The following is a 22,162-nucleotide window of genomic DNA, read 5'->3' as shown; positions in this document are numbered from 1 at the left end:
AGGGGTGGCCTCCCCTTGCCCTCTGGAGGGGTCCTCCACTGATACCCCGTGCCTCCTTTGTGTGTGAAGGCACGGGCTTACCAGTGCCTCGGCCTCCGAAGCCCCCGGGTCCGGGAGGGGCCAGTTAAAGCATTCCTGTGGCCCTGGCGGGGTGGCCCTGACAACTAGACTCCTTGGTCCAGGCCAACAAAGGCCTTACTCCCTGGAGCCACCTCAAACCTCAGCACCCAAAGCGGCCCGTTATTTCCATGTTGCACATGAGAGAAAACAGGCTGGGAGAAGCACCTCACGAGGTCCAGCGGGTGGGCAGCCCTCGCCTCCCCGAAGGTGGGAGCCGCCCCGGCCTCCGCGTCGGGTTCTGGGCCGCGAGAGGGGCGGGGCAGGGGCGCAGGGCTGGAGTCGGTGGCTTTGTAGGGCCCCGCAGGGCGCGGAGCCACCTGGGGAAACGGAAGTTCAGGGAGGGCGAGGCCGTGGCCCACATCCAGGCAGCGCAGGCCGCGGGACGCTCCCCTAGCCAGGAAGAGCCGCCGTCCGCACCGGGACCGGAGAGGAAGCGGAGGTCTGAAGGGGGACAGGTCGGACGTGGCCTCAGAGAGGGAGGATGTGGGCCCCGGAGCTGAGCCAGGCGGCCGGAACCCCACGGGACCCGCGCGCACCTCCCCACCAAAGGGGCCCCGGCGTTGGGGGGCGAGGGGTCGCTGCCCTGGAGGACGTTGGGACCTGCCGCGCTGCGCTCCGAGGCGGGGAAACGGAGGGACGGCGGGGCGGAGGGGCGAAGCGAGCCTGGACTCCGGGGGAGGCGAGGCCGGGAGGACCCAGTTCCGAGGAGCAGAGGGGGCGGGCCAGCTCCGGGCCCGGGGCGCCGACGGGGCCGGTTCCGGTTGGGGGGGTCCCTGGGCCCGGCGGGGTTGCGGGACGCGCCGTCGGGGAGCTGCGGCCCGGGAGCCCGTCCGGAGGCGGCGCGGGGTCCGGGCGGGGCGCGCAGGGGCGGCGCCAGGCGGTGACGTGCGCGGGGGACGTGCCGCGCCAGCGACCCGAGCACTTAAAGTCGCCCCCGGCGCGGCGCGGAGCGGACCGGCAGAGGCGGGCTGCGGCGGCCCAGCGGCGGCAGGTAGGCGCGGCCGCGATGCTCGCGCGCGGGCCGGGGCCCAGGAGCTTCCCCGTGCCGGGCAAGGGGGGGGCCTCGGGGTCCGCGCTCTCACCCCCACCCCGCCCACTTTGTCCATCAGGTCCGGGGGCGCCCGGGGCATGGACTAGCTCTCTCGACCCCGCGCGGGCCCCACCGAGGGCTCCCGAGAGCCAGCCGCGCCCCTCCGCGCCCTCGCATACCTGGCTGCCCAGTCTCGTCTCCCCTGGTCCGGCCCGGCGCCCACCCGTCGGGCTGCTCTCAGGGGCTGGGCTCGGGCCAGGGGGTGGCTGCGCCAGCGACCAAGCCTGGTCCGGGTATAAATAGCTCGGTCCGCGGCGGCGGGGGGCGCGGGCTATATTTGGTGGGGCTGCTGCAGCCCTCCCTGTATGGGTGGCCTCCCTGAGGGAATGGGGAGCACTTGCGCTTGGGCCGTGGCGCTTTCCCCTGTTCGCACCACCCTGAACACTCCCCGACCCACACCCCCCCTTGGGCAATGACTAACAGCCCGGGACCGTGCAGGGAAGTGGGGGACTCTTTCCAGAGCCAGGCTGGGCTCCCTGGGTTCGCCCTACCTCCACCCCTGGCCCCCAGCTCGTGGGAAAACAGGCGCAGCCTTTGGTAGCCTCCCACTTCCTAGCCCACGCCTCAGTTTCCCTATAGGAACAGTGGGTTGGTCAGGAGCCTCCCTGGGTGTTGGACCAGTCAAGAGACAGGAGCCACAGAGTGGAAGGGAAGCCCTTAGCTCTGGCTGGGGCCTCCAGGGGTGGCTGGAGTCGGTGAGGGACGATGGGGGGAGCCGAGGGGCGGCTGTCCTCCTCTCTGTCCCAGAGGCACGGAGCTTTGTGGCCAGAAGGCCTGGGCTGAAAGGGTCCCTCTCCTGGTGATGGCCAGAGTCAGGCCCGCTGGGCGGGAAATGGCAGTTGGCCCACCCCAAGGCCCAGGGGCTTGTCCATGCTGAGCACAAGGGTGGGAGGTCTTGTGTCTGTTGGGGCCGGGGAGTCCAAGGTCCCAGCTTCACTGCACAGGCCTGGAAGTCAGGTGGGTGCTGGCCTGACCCTGCTGGAGGAGGGTCTATTCCGCCAGCGTGGTGTGGAGGCGGCTGGGCTCCACTCCCTCATGGCAGGCAGGAACTGAGGAGGTGCTAGGAGGCCGTGGGGGGGTGTCTGCCCCCAGAGAGGCTTTGAGTGCATGGGGGCTCTGCCGTGGCAGGTGCAGCGTCTGTCCCCCAGGGCCCCGTGGTGTGGACAGAGTCTGGGGTGGGCACCTGGAGGCCTGGTCTCAAGGCAGGCTTGGTAACGACCCCATGTGACCTTGGGCAGGGCCCGCCATCCAGGCCACCCAGAAAGCCATGTGGCCTGCACGATCAGGCCAGACCCCACTGACTGGAGCGGGGCACTTTACTTTGGTGGGGCAGCTACCAGAGGGCTCTATGGATCCCAGCCCAGCCGTCAGGCCGGACGGGTCCCCCCTACTGGCCTGCAGTGACCCTTATGCCAGGCTCGGCTGGCTCAGCGGTGGGTCCTGGGGTGACCTGGCCACGTCGGACAGAAGGGCCTGTGCCGCTCCCTCCAGTGAGGTGCCAAATGTGGGCCACACTCTGGGCCCCAGCGGGGGCCTTCCGGGCAGTGGCGCAGAGCCATTGGAGGTGCCCGGGCCCTGGGGCAGGGGCGGGGCGGGAGCAGACAGGGCTCAGGGCGTTCTCCTAGCGTCACCTGCCCGAGTCAGGCCCATCTGTGAAATGGGCCACGCTGGGCAGCCGCACGCAACGGAACCGAACCGCCGGGCTCCTGCCCCGAGACCCGCAGTTCACGAGTCGACGCCCCCGAGTCCCGAGCCGCGCCCACTGGTCCCACCTCTGCAGCAAGTGGAGTCGGCCCCGCCCTGTGGCTTCGAGGCCCCGACGCCTGGCGCGGCTCCCGGGCTCCGCTGACCCGGTGGACCCGCGCGCCGGCAATTACGGTAGCGTCCAGTAGGGCGCCTACTGCGGGCAATACGGGGGCTCCTCCCATGGCGCGGTCACGTCCCCCACGTCCCGCGGCCGGCGGGGCGGGGCGGGGCCGGGAGGAGCATCCTTCCCTCCCCCTCCTCCGGGTGGGCCCCGCCCAGCCTCGACCACCCTCGCCGACCCCCGCCCGCAGAGCCGGGAAGCCGGAACCCGCAGGCGCCCTCCAGCCGTCCCTCCGGCCCGGGCGGGGATTGCCCCGAGGAGGGGCCTCTCCTGGCGAGGGTGGAGTTTTGGGTTCCCCTCTTCGCCCCCCACCTCCCGCCTTCCTGCCTCCTCCTGGTCTTCACCTTCCCCCCGGGTCCCCACGACGCCCGCTGGGCGGCGGTGGGGTAGGGGGCGCCTCCTGACCCGACTCCCCTTCCAGCCTTGGCCTTCAGGCACTGGCTTTAGGGTGGAGGGGCGGCCTTGCGGGGTCCAGGAGGCCTCGGAGGTGGGGGACGGCGGCTCTGGACTAGCTCCGGCCCCCACCACCTCCCGGCCCCAGGGCGGTGACAGCCTTGCGGAGAAGGGGTCTTCAAAGCTCTGAGACCCCGCAGTGCCAGCTCAGGGCTGAAGCCTGCGGCGGCACATGCAGCCTTCCTTTCCCAAAGGGGACTTGCGCCCAGCCCCTCTTGGGGCACCAGTGGGGGCTCCTGGCCCTGGCCCTGGGTGCAAGTGGCCAATCCGCAAATGAGGCCTGTGTGTCTGCCCCGCCGGCCCCTGCCGTCATGATGTAAGCGGACACAGAGCGGCAGGGCACGGGTTGCGCGGGGGGTCTGCGGGGGTCGGAGGTGGGGTGCAGGGCCCAGGCCTGGGGCAGCCCCTTGCGCAGCGTCCACCCCCTGCAAGCTCGGCCCCCACACCTTTGCAGGCGCCTGGGGCGGGGCTGCCGGGAGTTGCTCACTGCTCCTTCCTCGTTTGCACAACAGGGACTGCGGGGGAAGAAGGGAACTGAGGGAGGCCCCTCCCCCGGTGCAGCGCCCTCCCGCCCTCGGCACCCCTTGGCAGCCAGGCGCTGGCCACAGAGGCCGCTTCCTTGGTCCTCAGGCAGCTCCTGGGATCCAGGAAGGAAACGAATTACCCTTTTCCTGCCCCGCCTCCTGCCTGGGCCACAAAGGCAGGGCCAAAGCCCATCCTTCAAGGGCTGGAGTCAGTTAGGTAACAGGCCACGGGCCCCGGGCTCAGGCCACTGCACGGACCCAGGGAACGGGCTGACAGTCCAGCAGAGGCCTCAGCGAGGTGGCGGCGCTGCGCACAAACCTGAGGACCTAGGCGGGTGAGGGGCCTGCAGGTCCAGACGCCTGAGGGGAAGCATGCCAGGGTGCCCAGTGCCCCCCAAGGAGGTGGGCGCGGTTTCTGGAGAGGTCCTGGAGGAGCGGGCTTGGGCAGCAGGGGTCAGGTTCAGGACCCTCTGTGCGTGAGTCCAGGTTGACTCTGCAGGACGGCATTTCGAGCCACCTGGCATGGCGTTCCAGGCCTGTGACGGGGCAGTGCAGGGGTCTGAACTGGCAGGCACCCAGGTCCTGAGGACTTCATGGTCGAGTCCTGGTCTAAAGCCAGGGGTCCTTGCAGAGCCCTGCGCCCTGCACCCTTGAGGGAACTGCCTGCAGGAGCCCCTGGCTTGGGAGGGCGCATGGCTGTGGGACGCAGGGTCTCCTCCTGCAAGGGACTTTCCCACCCACCCCTGCCCCAGGCCTCCCGCTCAGCTTCCAGCAGCCTGGGGTCGTAGAGCCTTTGGGGGACCTGCTCTCCTGGCAGCCCCCACCTGGGAGATCAGCTTTCTCATCCCAGAGGCCAGGTTATTTCTGGGTGGGTTGGCATGCTTCCTGGGGGGCAGCGGGGGAGGGTTTGTAAATGTCAGGGGAAGGCCAGCCGGTGACGTGTGCCCATGGAGAGGCCAATGCTTGGTGGCTGTGGTGTGTGCTCCAGGCAGGACAGCCCCAGGGTTGTCCCTGGAACACCAGGCAGTCTGTACCTTGGCCCATCACGGTGCCGGGGTTATCCTGGAAGATGGGGAGTGTGGGCCATTATTTTGTGCCCCTTCCCCGTACTCCACCTCCTGTGGAATCCCTTGCCCCAAGCCATGTGGGCAGACAGCTGGCTCCAAGTCAGCCCCTGGACACCAGGCTGGAGTGGGAACTCCTGGAGCCATTTCAGCATGGCTGGCACCCCAGGCTGGGTGAGGACAGACGATGGTGCCAGGCTGTGGTCTAGGGGCTTGTCCAAATGCCTCATCTTGACACAGAAGATGGCCCTCCCCACATGAGCGTCACGTGGAAGCCACAAGCACCTCAGGTCTCAGAACATGCTGTGCCCTCCTGGTCAGTGAGTCCTGGCACTGCCCCAACCCTCTGCCAGCCCTCCTTGACCCTAATTCAGGGGCGCTGCATCTCCTGAGGGTGGCCACTGTCCCCTGCCTCCCCACACGCCCCCGTCTGTCTCCTGAGGAACCTGGCGGGCTTCAAACACTGGGTCTGCCTGCGTCTCCCACCCCCGCTGGTGCAGCCAGGGAGACTCAGAGGCCTTGGTACCTCTTTGTGTTTTGCAGGAGGAACCTGGGGTATGCAAAATGTGTCTATTCCTGTTTGTTGTATACACATTTCCTTCCTTGGCCTTGCATGGCCTGTTTATTTTAAAAAGTGCAAACCTGCAACCCCAAACAAGCTGGGGCCCTGAGGCCGTCAACCCCTCCAGTCTCCCCTGTGACCCGCAGTCTGCGTCCTGTTCCCAGTTTCATTCCTCAAGTGCATATATTTTTATTTATTTATTTTTTTTTTGAGACGGAGTCTCGCTCTGTCGCCCTGGTTGGAGTGCAGTCGCGCGATCTCAGCTCACTGCAAGCTCTGCCTCCTGGGTTCACGCCATTCTCCTGCCTCAGCCTCCCAAGTAGCTGGGACTACAGGCGCCTGCCACTGCGCCCAGCGAATTTTTTTTATTTTTAGTAGAGACGGGGTTTCACCGTGGTCTCGATCTCCTGACCTCGTGATCCGCCCGCCTTGGCCCCCCAAAGTGCTGGGATTACAGGTGTGAGCCACCGCGCCCGGCCTCAGTGCATATATTTTTAATATCTTGTAGTTACTCTGCTGTATACTGTCATCTTAGGGACCTTTTAAACAATACCAGTATGAGCAGGACCTACCCTGCTGCTCAGTGACCCCAGGCAGTGTGTCCTAAGGTGGTGTGTCCTGAGGCGTGCGACACTCCTCTGTCCTGTCCCAGGCACTGTGGTGGGGGCATCCGGTGTCCAGGTGCAGAGGCAAAAGCTGCTCCTGGGTTTCCCAGAAATGGTTCCGAGGCCTGGGTCCCAGAGAGCCAGTGCAGGTTGTGGGGTGGACCTCTGGCTCTGTGGGGGGGGTCTGTTCTGCTCCAGTGGGCCGTGTCTGCCTTGTCATCATCCAGACAGCCACAGCTGGCTCCTGGGTCCCCTCGTCAAGCAGCATTTCCCAGTAACAGTGACTTCGTGGAACACTTAGGAAGCCCTTAAAAACCATCCTCGGACCTCTTGAGGCAGGGACTCCAGGGGGCACAGCACCTGTGGTGGGGACAGGCAGGCAGGCTGGATGCGGGGAGGGCCCAGGAGGAGGAGTGAGGAGCCACGCACGGAACTGCTCAGACTCTCCCAGCAAAGGTCCTGGCCCTTGTGCATGCCTTTAGTTACGTGTCTGCCTTAGAGGCAAAGACGAGCCGTCATGGGGGACCCACCAGGTCAGGAGTCTGCGGACACGCTTGCAGGAGGAACCCAAGGAAAGGGGGCGGGGGTGGAGCCCCACAGATTGTGTCGTGGGTGGGCGTGGAGCTTGCACAACAGGCCTGCTGCTGCCTCCCAGGGCGCTGGTTCACAGCGCGGTCCCAGCAGGGAGAGGCTGAGCCGGCTGGACTAGACCCACCCAAGGTCTCAGGTTGCAGCTCCCTAGTGAGGAGAGGACAAGGTGATTCTGGGTGGGGTGGGGCATGAAGATGGAAGTCTGACCTCGGGTTCCAACTTGACTCAAACGAGCTGAGCTCCTGGAGTTTACAAAAGCGACACCAGCTTCAGACATCGTGGGGGCTGGCATGGTTTGCTCTCGTGGGCTGGATGGGAGCCTCCCCAGCCCCTCCTGAATTCAGGCTGCAGCCTATGGGTCACTCCAGGCACAGGTGGGGTGAGTCTTCTCACTGGAGGAGTCACTGAGCAAGAGGGCCGGTGGGAGGCAAGGGGGCATCCAGGGACAAGGGGCCAGCTCTGCCCCCACTTCCCCACCCCCTAATACTGCAGCCCCTGTGCTTCCAACTGCCCCCTCCAGCCTGGGGCCCAGCCCCTCACTGCCAGAGACTGCCTGCCTCTTGGGCAAGCTCCTGGTGGGCTCCACTGAAGCCAAAGTGGGCCCTTGGGGGCAGGAGAGCCCGAGCAAGGCACGCTCCACCTAGATTTAGAGCGGGAGAGACCTGGAGGATGCCACCCCCAGAGGTCCTGAGGCGAGCTCAGTGCTGGGGACCGGAGGTGCCGTCTGCTGCCAGAATCATGGTGTGCGTGGTCCCTGCCCAGCACGGGTCAGCCAGAGTGAGCCAGGGCAGAAATGACGGCCAGGTCGATGTTCCTGCTGGGGGATGCTTGTCCCAGGAGGTAATCTGAGTCCTGGCCGAGCCCAAAAAAGCCACTGCCCTTTAGAGCCAGCTGTGAGGGTGCAGGAGGCAGTGCTGAGGGAGTGGGACCCACAGCTGCTAGCCTCCCTCCAAACCCTCCTGCCTCCACCAGACACCAGGTCAGGGGGCCACAAGTGTGGGTGCCGGGCAGCTGCCCCTCAGCTGAGCTGCCGGGCCACCCAGCTCGTGTCCCTCCCCTGCCAGGCTGCAGCTGGGATGGTCACCCGGGCAGCCTGAGTCAGCCTGCTTTCTCTCTCAGGTGAGGCGGAACCAACCCTCCTGGCCATGGGAGGGGCCGTGGTGGACGAGGGCCCCACAGGCGTCAAGGCCCCTGACGGCGGCTGGGGCTGGGCCGTGCTCTTTGGCTGTTTCGTCATCACTGGCTTCTCCTACGCCTTCCCCAAGGCCGTCAGTGTCTTCTTCAAAGAGCTCATACAGGAGTTTGGGATCGGCTACAGCGACACAGCCTGGATCTCCTCCATCCTGCTGGCCATGCTCTACGGGACAGGTGAGGGTGGCCTCACACCGGGCCCCCTGTCCGGGGCTCTGCTGGCGGATCCTGCTGGGCGCGTGTAGCTGGGCTCAGCAACAGGGCCTTCCGCCTGCTCCCCAGGGAACCCTGGAGGGAAGCCCTTGGGGCCAGGATCCTGCTGGGCAGCAAGATGCTCTCCATGGGGCCAACCCAGGCAGGGCGCGAAGTCCATGCTGGCCCCTGTCCAAACGGGTCGGCTGTATTTATAGACCGTCTCAGAGGACACGGCTCCCGAGAGCCGTTCCTGAAAAGGTGGCTGAGCTGCAGGGACCCACGGGGCCCAGCAGGCGGCGCTCACGTGTCATCATGGCCTGCGCTCGGGGAGCCTGCCCACGGGGTGCCCCTGGTGCCCCGCGGGGGGAGGGGTGGCGTGGGAAGGGGAGGCCGGCTCCAGGCTGTGAGCTCAGTCGGCTGGCAGGGGCAGAGCTGGCTGCAGGCCCGGCCCCTCTCAGCTGCTGCCCTCTCCAGGTCCGCTCTGCAGTGTGTGCGTGAACCGCTTTGGCTGCCGGCCCGTCATGCTTGTGGGGGGCCTCTTTGCGTCGCTGGGCATGGTGGCTGCGTCCTTTTGCCGGAGCATCATCCAGGTCTACCTCACCACTGGGGTCATCACGGGTGAGTGGGGCCGGCCGGTGGGCCGCACATGCCAGGAGGGGCAGGGGCCGTGCACTTCTGCTCCTGGGTCCAGGCCTCTGGAGGACAGCAGGGCGGGTGGCTGCGGGGTGTCCCGGCCCCACCTCATCCCCCTCTCAAGTGGGTGGGTGGCTGGGTGGCAGGGGCTCTGCATCCTGGGAGCCTGAGCCTGTGGGAACCTGGGGGCAGAGATGAGGGTCTCGGGCTTTGGGGGCAGCCTTGGGGGGCTCTCACCACATTCCCTTTCCTCCAGGGTTGGGTTTGGCACTCAACTTCCAGCCCTCCCTCATCATGCTGAACCGCTACTTCAGCAAGCGGCGCCCCATGGCCAACGGGCTGGCGGCAGCAGGTAGCCCCGTCTTCCTGTGTGCCCTGAGCCCGCTGGGGCAGCTGCTGCAGGACCGCTATGGCTGGCGGGGCGGCTTCCTCATTCTGGGCGGCCTGCTGCTCAACTGCTGCGTGTGTGCTGCACTCATGAGGCCCCTGGTGGCCATGGCCCAGCCGGGATCGGGGCCGCCGCGATCCTCCCGGCGCCTGCTAGACCTGAGCGTCTTCCGGGACCGCGGCTTCGTGCTTTACACTGTGGCCGCCTCGGTCATGGTGCTGGGGCTCTTCATCCCGCCCGTGTTCGTGGTGAGCTACGCCAAGGACCTGGGCGTGCCTGACACCAAGGCCGCCTTCCTGCTCACCATCCTGGGCTTCATCGACATCTTCGCGCGGCCGGCCGCGGGCTTCGTGGCGGGGCTTAGGAAGGTGCGGCCCTACTCCGTCTACCTCTTCAGCTTCTCCATGTTCTTCAACGGCCTCGCGGACCTGGCGGGCTCTACGGCGGGCGACTACGGCGGCCTCGTGGTCTTCTGCATCTTCTTCGGCATCTCCTACGGCATGGTGGGGGCCCTGCAGTTCGAGGTGCTCATGGCCATCGTGGGCACCCACAAGTTCTCCAGTGCCATTGGCCTGGTGCTGCTGATGGAGGCGGTGGCCGTGCTCATCGGGCCCCCATCAGGAGGTGAGCGCTGCGCCCCCAGGCAGTTCCCCACACCTGCCCTTCCCGTCACACGCCCGCTTTGCAAGGGGGGTGACGCGCACCCCTTGGCAGCCACCCGCAGTGTGGGACTCAGAGCTGGAGGGGTGTGCACTGTGCTGGACCAACCCTGATTCTGCTGGGGCTAGCGGGTCTCCATTAGGAGTGGGGTGCTCCATCCGGCACAGTGTGCCCGACAGGCAGGGCGGCTAGGGGCTGGACCCAGGGGGTGGGCAGCTCCTCCAGGCTCTGCCTGGGCACCACGTGGCAGCTCCAGGCAACCCAAGAACCGGTTTTTGCATTTTGGGGCCTCTCCTTTTTGAAAGATGACTGAGCTAACACGTGAGGGAAATTAAGTTCTGACTGGAGCAGCCTTGCCCAGTCTCTGCCTGCCTGGCGAGGGGGTCCTGGGCTTGGGGAGGGCTCCTGTCTTGGAGTCCACGGTGGCCAGGGCACAGGGCTGGTGCTGAACACAGTAGGGCTTCTGGGGCTGCCGACTAGAAGCCTCAGGGGGACTCCGTGGGGACCAGCGTGACTCCTGGCACCAACCGAAGCCCAAACTCCGCAAAGCCATTGCTATTTTTAGCCTCTTAAGTCTTGGTTCCCCTGGGGAGGAGGGAGGGGAGGCTGAGGAGGGAGAATGCCCCCAGCTGAAACACATGGAGGGGAGAGAACCTCCCAGCCCCACAAGCTCAGAGGCAGACAGGGTGACCCTTGCGTGCTGAGACACGGAGGAGACACAGGCTTGGGTGGAGCCGTGGGCCCTGGGGGCAGCCCGCATGAGCGGCTGGGACTGACGGGGTCTTCCCGCAGGCAAACTCCTGGATGCGACCCATGTCTACATGTACGTGTTCATCCTGGCGGGGGCCGAGGTGCTCACCTCCTCCCTGATTTTGCTGCTGGGCAACTTCTTCTGCATTAGGAAGAAGCCCAAAGAGCCACAGCCCGAGGTGGTGGCCGCGGAGGAGGAGAAGCTCCACAAGCCTCCTGCAGACTCAGGGGTGGACTTGCGGGAGGTGGAGCATTTCCTGAAGGCTGAGCCTGAGAAAAACGGGGAGGTGGTTCACACCCCGGAAACAAGTGTCTGAGTGGCTGGGCGGGGCCGGCAGGCACAGGGAGGAGGTACAGAAGCCGGCAACGCTTGCTATTTATTTTACAAACTGGACTGGCTCAGGCAGGGCCACGGCTGGGCTCCAGCTGCCGGCCCAGCGGATCGTCGCCCGATCAGTGTTTTGAGGGGGAAGGTGGCGGGGTGGGAACCGTGTCATTCCAGAGTGGATCTGCGGTGAAGCCAAGCCGCAAGGTTACAAGGCATCCTCACCAGGGGCCCCGCCTGCTGCTCCCAAGTGGCCTGCGGCCACTGCTATGCTCAAGGACCTGGAAACCCATGCCGCAAGACAACGTGACTTTAATGGGAGGGTGGGTGGGCCGCAGACAGGCTGGAAGGGCAGGTGCTGCGTGGGGCCCTCTCCAGCCCGTCCTACCCTGGGCTCACATGGGGCCTGTGCCCACCCCTCTTGAGTGTCTTGGGGACAGCTCTTTCCACCCCTGGAAAGTGGAAATAAACCTACATGTGGGTGGAGTGTCAGGACCAACGGTTTCCTAGGAGTGTGGTTTTGCTGTGTGGCCTGTGTCCTGACTCGCACGTCTGCTGATGGCCTGGCTGTTCCTACAGTGGCTCTGTCCTCGCCAGCTTTCCCTGCAGTGGCAGAGCATTCGTAGCAGGGGCAGGCACTGCGTGGAGGGGACTGCGGGGCGGGTGCCTGGAGGCTGCTGTGCCAGGGTGGCCTCTGAAATGTGCCAGGGAGCCCCTAAGTGGTGGTTAGATGGGAGCTGAGGTGGAACAAGCCACTTTATTCACTGCTGTATTTAAAAAACAGGACCCTCCTGCTTTCCCTTTTTCGCCCTTCTGGCTGGCTGGCAGTGTGCGTGGTGTGGTCAGTGCCCAGGGCTGGTCTTTGTGCCCTGTCCTCCATCCAGCCCGGCCCAGCGCTTGGGCTTGTCCTGGACACCTAACACCCACCTGCCCTCGTGGCCAGCAGTGGCCTGCGTGGCTGGGAGCCCGGTCAGAGGCCGCCGGGGCCCTCAGTAGGTGCGTCGTGGGCGCTGGGGACGGCAGCGGGTGCCCTGGCGGGCCGCGTGCAGCCGGAGAGACGCCATGTCCCTGCTCCTCTGCAATGAAAAGCAAGCGAAAAGTGCACATCTCAGGTCCAGCTGTCCCCATCTGCCCCTAGCCTTGCCCCAGCTGGGCTTGAGCTCTTGCAGCGCAGGCTCCTGCCTGCAGCCTCAGGGCTGTGGAGGCCTCTAGCAGGGTTCAGGCTGGCGGGCAGTGCCAGCAGCTGCAGGGATCAAGGTCAGACTCTGCACAGCTAGGCTCATGTGTCTCGGCAGAGTCCACCAGTCCCACTCAGCAGCTGAAGGGAGAAGGACGAGGAGGTGGGGAGCAGGCGAGGAGGTGGGGAGCAGGCAGCCCGGGCCTCAGAGGACACATGGCCTTCCCCCGCTGGCACCCCCACATCGGGGCCACCAGGGGACTGCTCACACCCAGGGGTTGCCACCTCTGGACCTGGCTGTCCCTGGTTCTGCTGACCTCAGGAGTAACCTGGGCTTAGAGGTACTGGCAGGGAGGTCATGGGCCGGGTGAGGGGTGCTCGCTCCTGGAACCCTGTTTCCAGGTATCTCGGGCCCTTACCCTCCCCTAGGCAGGAAGCAGTCTCTCTAGCTCAACTGTCACCCCTCGTCTGCCCCACTCTGGTCCCCACACCCACAGCACACAGCAGAGGCTCAACACAAAGTAGCCAGGCAGTGCTGCTCCCGGACAGACATGCCTGAGGGACCGTGCTCAGTGATTCAGGAGTGGTCCAGATGTGGGAAGGCGGCCACGCTTGGTTGGAGGCACAGGACGTGTGGGGGCTGGGGTCCCTGTGCCGTGGGGTGGGCGTGAGTGGGCACTGAGTTCTACCACCCCCTCCCTCAGCTGGTGCCTTTAAAGGAGGGAAGCCATGGGGCAGCGGGTCTGCTCTGACCCGACAGGCAGGAGTGAAGGGGAAGGGAAGGGAAGCCCGGAGCCCACTGGAGGAAGCTGGGGACAGAGGTCTGGTGCGTGGGCTGCACAGAGCTATCCCCCAACCCTGGCGACAGATTCTAGTGCCAAAAGTGGTTCAGGTCTACCGTGTTGTGAAGATCCCCTGACCAGAGACATGTCCGTCCAGAACCCACTGCTACTTGGGGTGGGGGTGGGGGGCAGAGGGCACACAGACTTCTTCACATGATCCCAGATCAGAGGGAGAAGAGAGGTGTCCGCCCGGCCTGGGCCTTCCCAGAGGACAGCCCTGGAACAGACGTGTGCAAGGCCTGTGCTGGGGGAGGTGGCGGGGGAGGCACAGGGGACCCAAAAAGGGCTTGGTGGCCCCGGACGCTGCCATCCCTCAGCCTTCCGAGGGGTCTATGGTGAAGCTACCGGGAGGCGCTGCCCAGTACCTGGAGGGCCTGCTCTTTTCAGCGTCTAAACCATGCCTGAGGACACAGACCCAGCCAGACTCAGGTTCAGAGAACAAGCCCTCTAACTCTGTCCGCTCATGCCCCCGCAGATGAGATGCAGCAGGCCTTCAGAACATGCAGCCCCTGCTCCCTCTCAGGGCAGGGAACCCCAGGAGGGCGGCTGCAGGCCTGGGAAGCTCAGGCAGGAACTGGAACTTGGGTCTTGCCATTTTCCGGTTGGGGCCAGGGAGCAGGGCAGGGGCTGAGCCTCACCCACGGCCACAGTGAGGCTCCACACGGTGTCTCAGTCTGGGGCAGAAAGAGGGAACCACGTGAGGCGGGCTGGAGACAGGGAAGGCCCGGAAGCCAGCTCAGATGCCCAGGGCACAGCCAGAATGGCTGAGAGGAAGGGCCTGGGAGAAGGCAAAGTCTGGGCAGGAGGGGCTGGCAGACCTCCAGGCCATGGGCATCCCCAGGGTTGGGGAAGGAGTGCATCACAGGCAGAGTTGGCGGGACAGCCCCGGAACCCCCTCAGCACATACCCACGTGGGGCTCAGAAAGCTACACCGTTCTTAGAGTAACCTCCAGGCAAGTGACCCGAAGTCCCTGTGCTTTTTCACTACAAACAAAAATATCCTCATCTTAGGCAGCGTGACCCTGGCCAAGGGGCCAAGGGAGTGGCCTGGAGTGGAGAGTATTGGGTGGAGGTGGGGGTGGGAGGGGAGCTGGGAGGGGAGGCGGCCTAGCCTGGCTGAGCTCACCCACACACGAGCACAGGTCAGGAGTTGGTGCAGACCTCCCTGCTCTGGCAGCCCGACAGCCCCCGCAGGCCTTGGATAGGGGCTGCTGGCTGTGTGCTCTGCGGGGGGGAAGAGGAACCCTATCTCCTTGTGCCCGTGCAGGGCCATCGGGCAGCTCCTGGGCTTCAACAGCTCAAGCGACGGGGATCCCTGAGCACCACGGCCCTATGGCGGGGGGAAGGGACACGCGCTTACCCCAGGCGGCTGGAGTGCGGCTGCCGGTGCCGCCCGAGAAGGCAGGGACTCTCCAGAACCGTCACACAGAACGTGCGTGGACTTCTGTGTGCACAACAGAGCCCAAGGGGGCAGCACGGCAAGGAGCAATCGCCACCCCTCCCTGCCGGGCAGGAGGCCCAGAGGGCAGCTCTCCTCCTGCTCTGCCAGTTCCCAGACACCCACAGGCTGAGAAAGAACAAACAGCCATCTCAAAAAAGTATTTTCACATAGTTCACCTCCACACAGTGGAAACTCTCAAGCTGATGAAATAAAGACCACGTGGAAAGGGGAGGGAAGAAAGGTAGAAGTCATTATGAATTTATTATTTACACAATTAAAGTACACAAATACAGTGGCGATACAAACGCACAGCTCGGAGACTGGCCGCCAGTGCACAGCCGACACGACGTCCTACCTACGTCTCCTGCACGGGGCGACGGGGACTAGATACTGGGCAAGGACTGTCACAAGCACTCCAAAGACGCGACCCGGCGAGGCTCGGGCTGGAACCCGGGCGCAGAGCTGCCTCGCACAAACGTTCTGGGCACTACATCGGGACCATGGATATTTACAAAGCAAGCTCGCGCCACTTCAGGCCACAGCACGACGTCTCTCCGGGTGGGGGACGCCTACCTTCAAGAAGGGGTCCAGCAACAAAGAAAATCTCTTCACTCGGCTCTGACCCACCCCGACCTCCCTCCGTACTTCAACACACAGCTCCCACCTGCTCAAGGCCCTGTACTCCAAAACGCTTACACAGTAACCAGCCTAGGATTGAGAAAGCATCCATGGGCTCAGGCAGACGGCCAGCCAGCTGGGGGTGGTGAACAACTGTGTTCTGGGACGCCAGCCAGTTATGGCATCCGGGGAACTCTGGGGAGGAGAAGGGAGAACCGAGGTGCACACCTTCGGGGCCCTAGAGTCCAAAGGGAACATCGTCCATCGTGATGGGGTCCAGCCGAAGTGCCCACGAACACAGACTGCCCTGCACATCGGGGTTGGGAGCACATGGCCACCGGCTACCGCCCAAGTGCTGCGGACTGAGAGGCGAGAAGGCATCCTGGGAACCTCAGGGCACAGCAGCATGGAGCCTGGGGCAGCACCAGCTCACGGAGGCCACCTGCCTTCTGGTGGGACTCGGCCCCACGCACACTGCTTCACTTCCGACCAACAGACACGCGCCCAACAGAAGGTCACAGCACAGACTCTACTTTCTGGCCGTGAAGGTTCTGGGTCCGGTTGGGAGAGTCACCTGCTCCTTGGCACCTCAGGGTGGGTCCTTCTGGCCTGCCGGCTTTTCTGAGCTAGTCTTGGCACGTGGCAAGGACAGCCCTGCTCCTGGTTTTAAGCACAGGCATTCACACAGACCGAGTGCCAATCCGCACAGGAGCATTGAGTGCTGAGAAAATGGGCCGAGTGCAAAGGCAGCAAGGCAACAAACACTACAGTAACCACCTCTCGGTTCACAGTCCTCTCCCAAGGGACCAGAAACGCATCTTCCACCTTGAATCCTAGGACTCCCAATTGTCCTGCTAGGGTCTCAAAGCCTCTGCTTCCAAGCTCTCAGCTGCCTGCCCACCTCCTGGGGAAGAAGCGCGCAGTACTTTGCCTGGTAACACCCACCGCACCCCTGCCCCGCGGCAGCCTGCGGTCCCTAACTGCTCTCCGAGGGCCTCAAGAGTTCCTGACAGCAGGCATGTCAATTACGGGAGGAGGGAGGGTGAGACGCCAAAATCAGGTTGAAGAGGTCCCACCACACACGGGCACACACACACACCACGGACTTCTGATGAGAAATCTCCTCTCCAAAGTGGACAATAAAACACTGCAAAACAAACACAGCACACACCCTTGAGATCCACCTGCACCTTCTCCCTGCCCGACTCCACCTCATACACAAACTCCAAGCCAGCATGTCTCAGAATTCCTTAGCCAACATTTTTTTGTAAGACCGCAAAAACAGACAAGAAACAATAAAAAGACAGATTTTCTTTACACAGATTTAAGCCAATAATTTTTAGCAAAATGATACAAAACTGTCTTAACCAAGTAGAAGATTGGTAGTTACAGTGGAATCGTCAGGGAGTACAGGGCGGCCACCACTGGAGGGAGCTGAGGCCCTGGAAAGGGAGTCTGATTCTCTGCAATTCTCTCTCTGCTTTTCTTCCCAGCCCCGTTACAACCAAGTTCACGTGGGGGGCCGCAGTGCAGCCCCAGCGGTGGCAGCTCTTGGAGTCTGTCCGTTTAGTATGTTTCCCCCATGAGCGTCGCTGGGTGAGTGGCCTGGAGAGCTCCCGGTGTTAACATTTCGATCCTAGACCGGGGGACGCGTCACTAGTAAAGCCACTGGTAACAGAGTAGATCAGCCATGCATTGTCTGCCCTTCACAGCAATAAGGAGAGTTCTCATCGGTGCACGACAGACTGAAGACCACTGGAAGCCACCCGACCAGGAATCTGTCGGAGCCAAAGCACAGGAGAAGGTCAGCATGGGGCTGGGGGAGCCGGCCAGGCAGATACCACAGTGACGGTGCTGGGCAGGGAGGGGACGCACCGCCACCGCCTAGCCCCAGTCTAGACACCTGCGTCCCCCGCCACGCACAGGGGCCTCTGTGGCCGGGACACGTGCTCAGCAGAACAAGTGACAGGAAGACGGGAAGGAGGAAGAGGCATGCAAGCAAGGTGCCCGCGGAGCCGGGCTCGGCAGGGTCGGAGGATCCGAGTGGAGCGGAGACGGGTGCTCCTGCCTCCCTTCCTGGAAAGGAACCTGGTGTTTGAAAATGGGTACCCCTCTCGGGGAAGACGTGAAAAGCAGTCCCTGTCAACACATTTCCAGAGTGTGCACAGTGTGAAAACTGCAGCGGGTCTCCCAGCGGCACAGACCCGACAGAAGCGCAAGCCCCTGCTGGAAGGAGCCGCCGAGCGCGCGTGGCCGCCGAGGAGGGAGCACAGCGTGGACGCCGGCCATGCACCGACGGCGGGGAGTGAGTGGGCTGCGGCTGAAGGAGTTAATACAGACGAAGCTGCGTGGACAAGACGGCTGGGCAGAGACCAAGTGTGAAAAGAAACACAAAACAAGGACAGAGATAAATGAGACAGGAAGAGAGAGGCGACTAGAAAAGCCGGCATGGCAGAGACCGCCCAGAGTGTGGCGCAGCAAGAGCTTAGGAGCCCCCAACACCAAGCGTGGAGCCACCCAGCTGAGCAGGACACAGACGACCCTCCAGGCACGGCCGACCGCAGACAAGGCAACTCAAGTGCTCGGGGCACCCGCCTTGCCACTCCTGCCTCACGGGTGGGCACCCAGGACAGGAGGAGAGCAACGGCACACGGAACGCAGTCACGGGGAGGCCACAGGCCAACAGGATGGTCTCCTGGGGTCACTCTGTTCCAAAGCTCTCTGTGGACAGCCTCCCCCCAAGACTGGGCAGCGGACTGCCGCCGCTCTGCACCCCACAAGAAGAACAGAGCAGAAGAAGCCTCACTCTACCTCCAGCACCTGGCATGCAAGCCCAGCCCACCTGCAAGCTCCCATGGGCGGGGCATGGTGGCTCCCACCCACCTGGCGCTGCTGCCTGGCGCCCGCCACGCGCACACTCACCCAGTGCTGCCTTCCGATGGGAGACGAGCAGCTACTTGCCGTGGTGTTCGAAAGGAATGCTATTCTGAGGTGGGGAAAAGACAGCTGTTGGTAAGCGTCCTGCTGGCCCCCTGACTACCTGTGTCGGCTCCATGTCCAGATGGGCGTCCTTGCCTCAACCAGGTCCACAGACCGACAGGTGCCGCCTGGGGGAGCCCAGGCACAGAGCACAGCCTCACTTGCCTCTCAGGACGGGCCTCTGGATGAGTGGTGCCCACTCCTCTTCTGGAATCACTTGCTCTTAAGGCCAACAATGGCATGGGACAGGCCCTCCTGAGTCTTCTCAAGCACTAAGAAAACCTGATCCCAGCAGGATGGCAGGTGCTGGGCAGCCCCACAACTGGGTCTCAGGGCACAGCCTGCAGGCAGGGGAGACGCACATCCTCGCCGGTACGACGACAGGGCTCAGGCCTAGTCCTGGGCAGGGGTTGATCAAAGCGAGTCATTGACTGTTGGAATGACGAGGCCTTCTTCTCACAAAGTAAAAACCCCAAACAGACTCAGCAACTAGATGGCCTTTAGGGCCCAGGCTACTGTAGCCAAAGAGCCCTGGCCGAACACCAACAGCCCGAAAAGAGAGGGGGCGAAGAGGGAACAGACCCAGGCGGAGTCCGGGCTGGGGCGGGGTCCTACAACTATGGGGGCCTCTGTGACCTACAGGCAGGCTGCCACGTGGTCTTCCACCCATCCACACCCAGCCACGGCCAGCAAGCCCTGGGAGACCTTCCTGCTGCCTCCTCCCATCTCCACAGGGCGTAAGGTCTCCTGAGAGGAGCAGAAACAATAGGGAAGAGCGCGGCCCGAGGAGGAAGACTGGCCGGGGATGAGTCACTGCCCACGGTGACTGTCTCTCCAGCTCACCCGAGCAAACAGGTGAGGCGCTCAGAGCAATTTAGCCTCCTGTATTCCCCCTTGGGATTCAAAATGGGGGCTGCTGCTCACAGCCACCACGTGTGCTGGTGCTGGCAGAGTCTGGCAGGAAGGACACACGGCCAAAGCCTTCCTGTGAGATGGTGACGAAGGAGGGGGCCCGCCCTGGAGGTGGGGAACCCTCGACATGCCTCTCAGGAAGGCCCCCCAGGGTGTCCAGGAGCAGAGGCCAAGAGGCTTCTTTTGGAGAGAACACACCCACCAAACCAGCTCTCTCTGGAGACTCCTCCCTGCTGTTAGAGCCCACGTCGTATTTCCTCATATGGAAAACGAGGGCCTAAGAGCCAGCTGTGGGTTCCTGCCATAGCTCACCATGGAAGGAGACACTGCTCACAGCCACCTTGGGGGCTGACAGCTACAACGGCCACACCCAGGTGCCGCCAAGGCCGTGTACCGAGAAGAGGCAGCTGGACTCAGGGCTGTGACTGCTCAGCACACTCAGGACACCTTCACTGCCCACAAAGATCCCAAACCACTGGACACTTTACTTTCTTTAAAACAAACAAAAAACACTCAGGCCCCTTCCCTAGTCTTTGTCAGCCAAGCGCTGGGGCGAGGCTGTCCAAGCCCGGTCAGCACCCAGCATGGGGAGCACTCTCGGCTCCTGTACCATGGTCCAGGGGCTACAGAGCCAGCCGCGCATCAAGACACGAGGGCACGGACAGACCCTCCCGGGAACTGCTCACAGGAACTGATGCGCAAGTGCCAGACTCGTGGAAAGCAGTTAAACCCTTTCTGTGTTGTGTCTGGAGGTGACAGCAGGGTTGTGTGCACGTAAGGGACCCACTCTCATGATGCAGCCCAGACCCCTCGAGCCCAATTCATATAACCACAAAGTCAAAATAACCACGAAGCCAAAATCCCTGCATCTTTGGTCTCTTTGGGAGGAAGTTATACAAAAAGGTCTGTTTCTAGTGAAATTATTAGTGAATTAGAAACGTGCAGTAACCCCAATCATTAAAAGACGGCAAGTGGTCAAGAGTGCTCCCCACTCCGGCATGTTCCTGGCTAGCCAGCTACACCCAGCCCCACTCACGGCAGCAGGCCTGGGTCCATCCTGTGATCCCAACAAACACCTCCCCACAAGCCCAGAGCCAGGCTCCAGGGCATTTCTGAACTGAGTTCCTGCTCATCCGGAAGACCCGTGGGGGATCTGGGCACCCCCCAGGATGCCTGCTGGTGAAACACAGCCCTGCCCCACTAACCCTGCCCCTGCTGGCGAACAACCCAGAAAACTATTTGAAGAAATATAATGGATCCATATGGAGAAAGCTGTTCTAGTTCAAAGAGCACGTTAGCAAACGCAAAAGACAACAGAAGCCAGAGCGAGGAGAGGAGAGGCCGCTGCAGGATGCTGAAGAGGCGGCGGCCGTGGCCAGGCCTGGGCTGTGCAACAGGGTACTTCTCGTCCAAGGGAAGACAGGCGAGGCCGTCAAAAGAAGGGAAGCCTCGTGGCAGGGCATGCCACCAGGGAGGGTCTCACAAGAAGCCCGTGGAGGTCCCTACGGGCCTCCATCCCTGGCCAGTGGCAAGAATGAGGAAGAATGAGGAAGGTTCCCTTGGGCCGGGGGCACCCACAATGGGGCGCAAGCAGGCGAGTGGTGTCAGCTGCCTGGGGACGGCTGCGGGCAGCGGGGCACTCAAACAGCAGGAGAAAGCCCCCACGGTTTGCTGGCCTCGGGGACCTGAGACCTGAGACTGGCCACCCGCAACCAGAAGACAAGCCCCATGACGGCCCAGCATGTCTCCCAGGCCCTCCCGAGAAGCCTCATCTGCAACCAAGACGCCACACCCTGGCGAGACTAAAAACTCTCAAAAATGGGGGGAAAAAAGGAAAGCAGCAGCCCTGGAGAAACCACAGCCCGCTCTTGACTTGGACGGGGTAGCCTGAGGCCCAGCGCCCGCCCGGGAGCTCTGCACCTACCTGTGAGGTGGACATGCGAGAGGTATCTTGTCGGCCTGTGAGGTCGGACGAGGAGATGTTGACGGGGGCCCCGCGGTGCAACCGCATACTCACTTTCCGCTCTCTCTCCATGCCGGAGACGGGCCGGGGGGAGGTGTTAGCTGAGGACAGGGAGAGAAACGGAGTGGGCCGCCCCCGTCTGCTGCCTCTCACTCGGGGCTTTCTATGAGAGGCTGTGGCCGGAGAGGACCCTGGGCTGCCTGGAGTCAGGACCTGGCTGCGGCCGATGGCCACCAACACTCAGATCCGGCCGGAGGGACACAAAGGGACATGGGAGCGAGCTCAAGGGGCTCACAGGGGAGGAACGTAAGATGCGGGAGGAATCACGCACACCAGCAGGTGCCCGCGTGTCTAAAGGCGCCTGGGCAGCCTGGCTCATCCACCCTCAGGAGCGAGCATCGCCTGACACAGGGCACTTACAGCGTCCACCACCAAGTACCCTGTTGTCCCCACCAACCCCAAGACACAAGAAGTCACCCCAGAGTCAGCCCCAGAGCGCTGGGAGGGGGGCACTCACCCGTGTGTGAGGTAGGGGTGAGGGGTGTTGGGGGAGCCACTTCCTGCGTCCCCCGCAGGCGGCCGGAGGCTGTGGAAGGGAGGCCGCGGGTAGCCGGGTTCCGCGAGTGTCTCAGCCGCTCCTCTCGGTCCCTGCGCTCCCGCTCAGCGTCATCGGCGGCCCGGCTGGCACCCTGAGGAGGCAGGAGGTGAGGCCGGAATGGAACCAGCTTTGGCAGAAAGCAACCCTAGGTCCTAGGCTGCCCCGGCCACGTGAGAAAATACCTACCAAAGGGCACTGGGACGAGACTGCCTGCAAAGCCCCCCACACGCTGCACGTTTCTCCCCATGGGATGCCAGCATCATACCCACAAGGGGTCAGAGCCAGGCCTCTCAGCTCCCCCAACAATCGAAAAAACCCCACTCGCCATGGCATCTCCCTGTGGGCTCAGAACTTCCTTAAACTTCCAAATGGGCAGCAGCTAGCCCCCTGCTCCTCTGTGAACATGCTCACTGACACGTGCAGGGAGAGGAGAGGGACAGGAACCATCGGAGGCCAAAGACAGGCCCCAAATGGTGACAGCTGGGGAGGAAAGCGGGGTGGGGATGAGAGCGTTTGGTCGGACGAGGAGTACACTCAGGGTCCAGACCCTGCGGCCTCCAACAGCCTGTGCAGGTGTGGTGGCGCGGCCAGCAGCCAGCAGCCGGGTCTGTGCT

The 22,162-nt window shown here is 63.5% G+C and overlaps 2 protein-coding genes across 16 annotated transcripts in view; one reads left to right on the top strand and one right to left on the bottom strand.

Annotated features, from left to right (window-relative positions):
• The first annotated feature begins 451 nt into the window (after window positions 1-451).
• SLC16A3 (solute carrier family 16 member 3) lies at window positions 452-11,513 on the top strand. 3 transcript variants are annotated; one of them, XM_019026406.3, is made up of 5 exons: window positions 452-559; window positions 7,996-8,244; window positions 8,737-8,880; window positions 9,152-9,907; window positions 10,736-11,513. In XM_019026406.3, the coding sequence occupies exons 2-5, from the start codon at window positions 8,022-8,024 to the stop codon at window positions 11,008-11,010; spliced, it is 1,398 nt and encodes a 465-aa protein (XP_018881951.1). In that variant the 5' UTR covers window positions 452-559; window positions 7,996-8,021; the 3' UTR covers window positions 11,011-11,513. The 3 variants fall into 3 exon arrangements, with proteins under 3 accessions (XP_018881951.1, XP_018881950.1, XP_018881949.1); XM_019026405.4 differs by lacking the exon at window positions 452-559 and adding an exon at window positions 1,008-1,111; XM_019026404.4 differs by lacking the exon at window positions 452-559 and adding an exon at window positions 4,960-7,255.
• The window catches only part of CSNK1D (casein kinase 1 delta), a 35,510-nt gene continuing 24,400 nt past the window's right edge, over window positions 11,053-22,162 (bottom strand). For 4 of the 13 annotated variants that reach the window (XM_055389352.2, XM_031011638.3, XM_063705993.1 and 1 more), the window contains 2 exons: window positions 21,468-21,639; window positions 18,481-21,051 (listed from right to left, as the gene is read on the bottom strand). In XM_055389352.2, the coding sequence (XP_055245327.1) occupies window positions 20,756-21,051; window positions 21,468-21,639 (468 nt within the window). In that variant the 3' untranslated portion in view covers window positions 18,481-20,755. The other 9 variants (XM_055389355.2, XM_031011640.3, XM_063705995.1 and 6 more) reach the window with 7 other exon arrangements.

This window comes from Gorilla gorilla, chromosome 4 (assembly GCF_029281585.2).
Source record: "Gorilla gorilla gorilla isolate KB3781 chromosome 4, NHGRI_mGorGor1-v2.1_pri, whole genome shotgun sequence".
NCBI lineage: Eukaryota > Metazoa > Chordata > Mammalia > Primates > Hominidae > Gorilla > Gorilla gorilla.
This window is presented reverse-complemented; position numbering and strand designations above follow the sequence as displayed.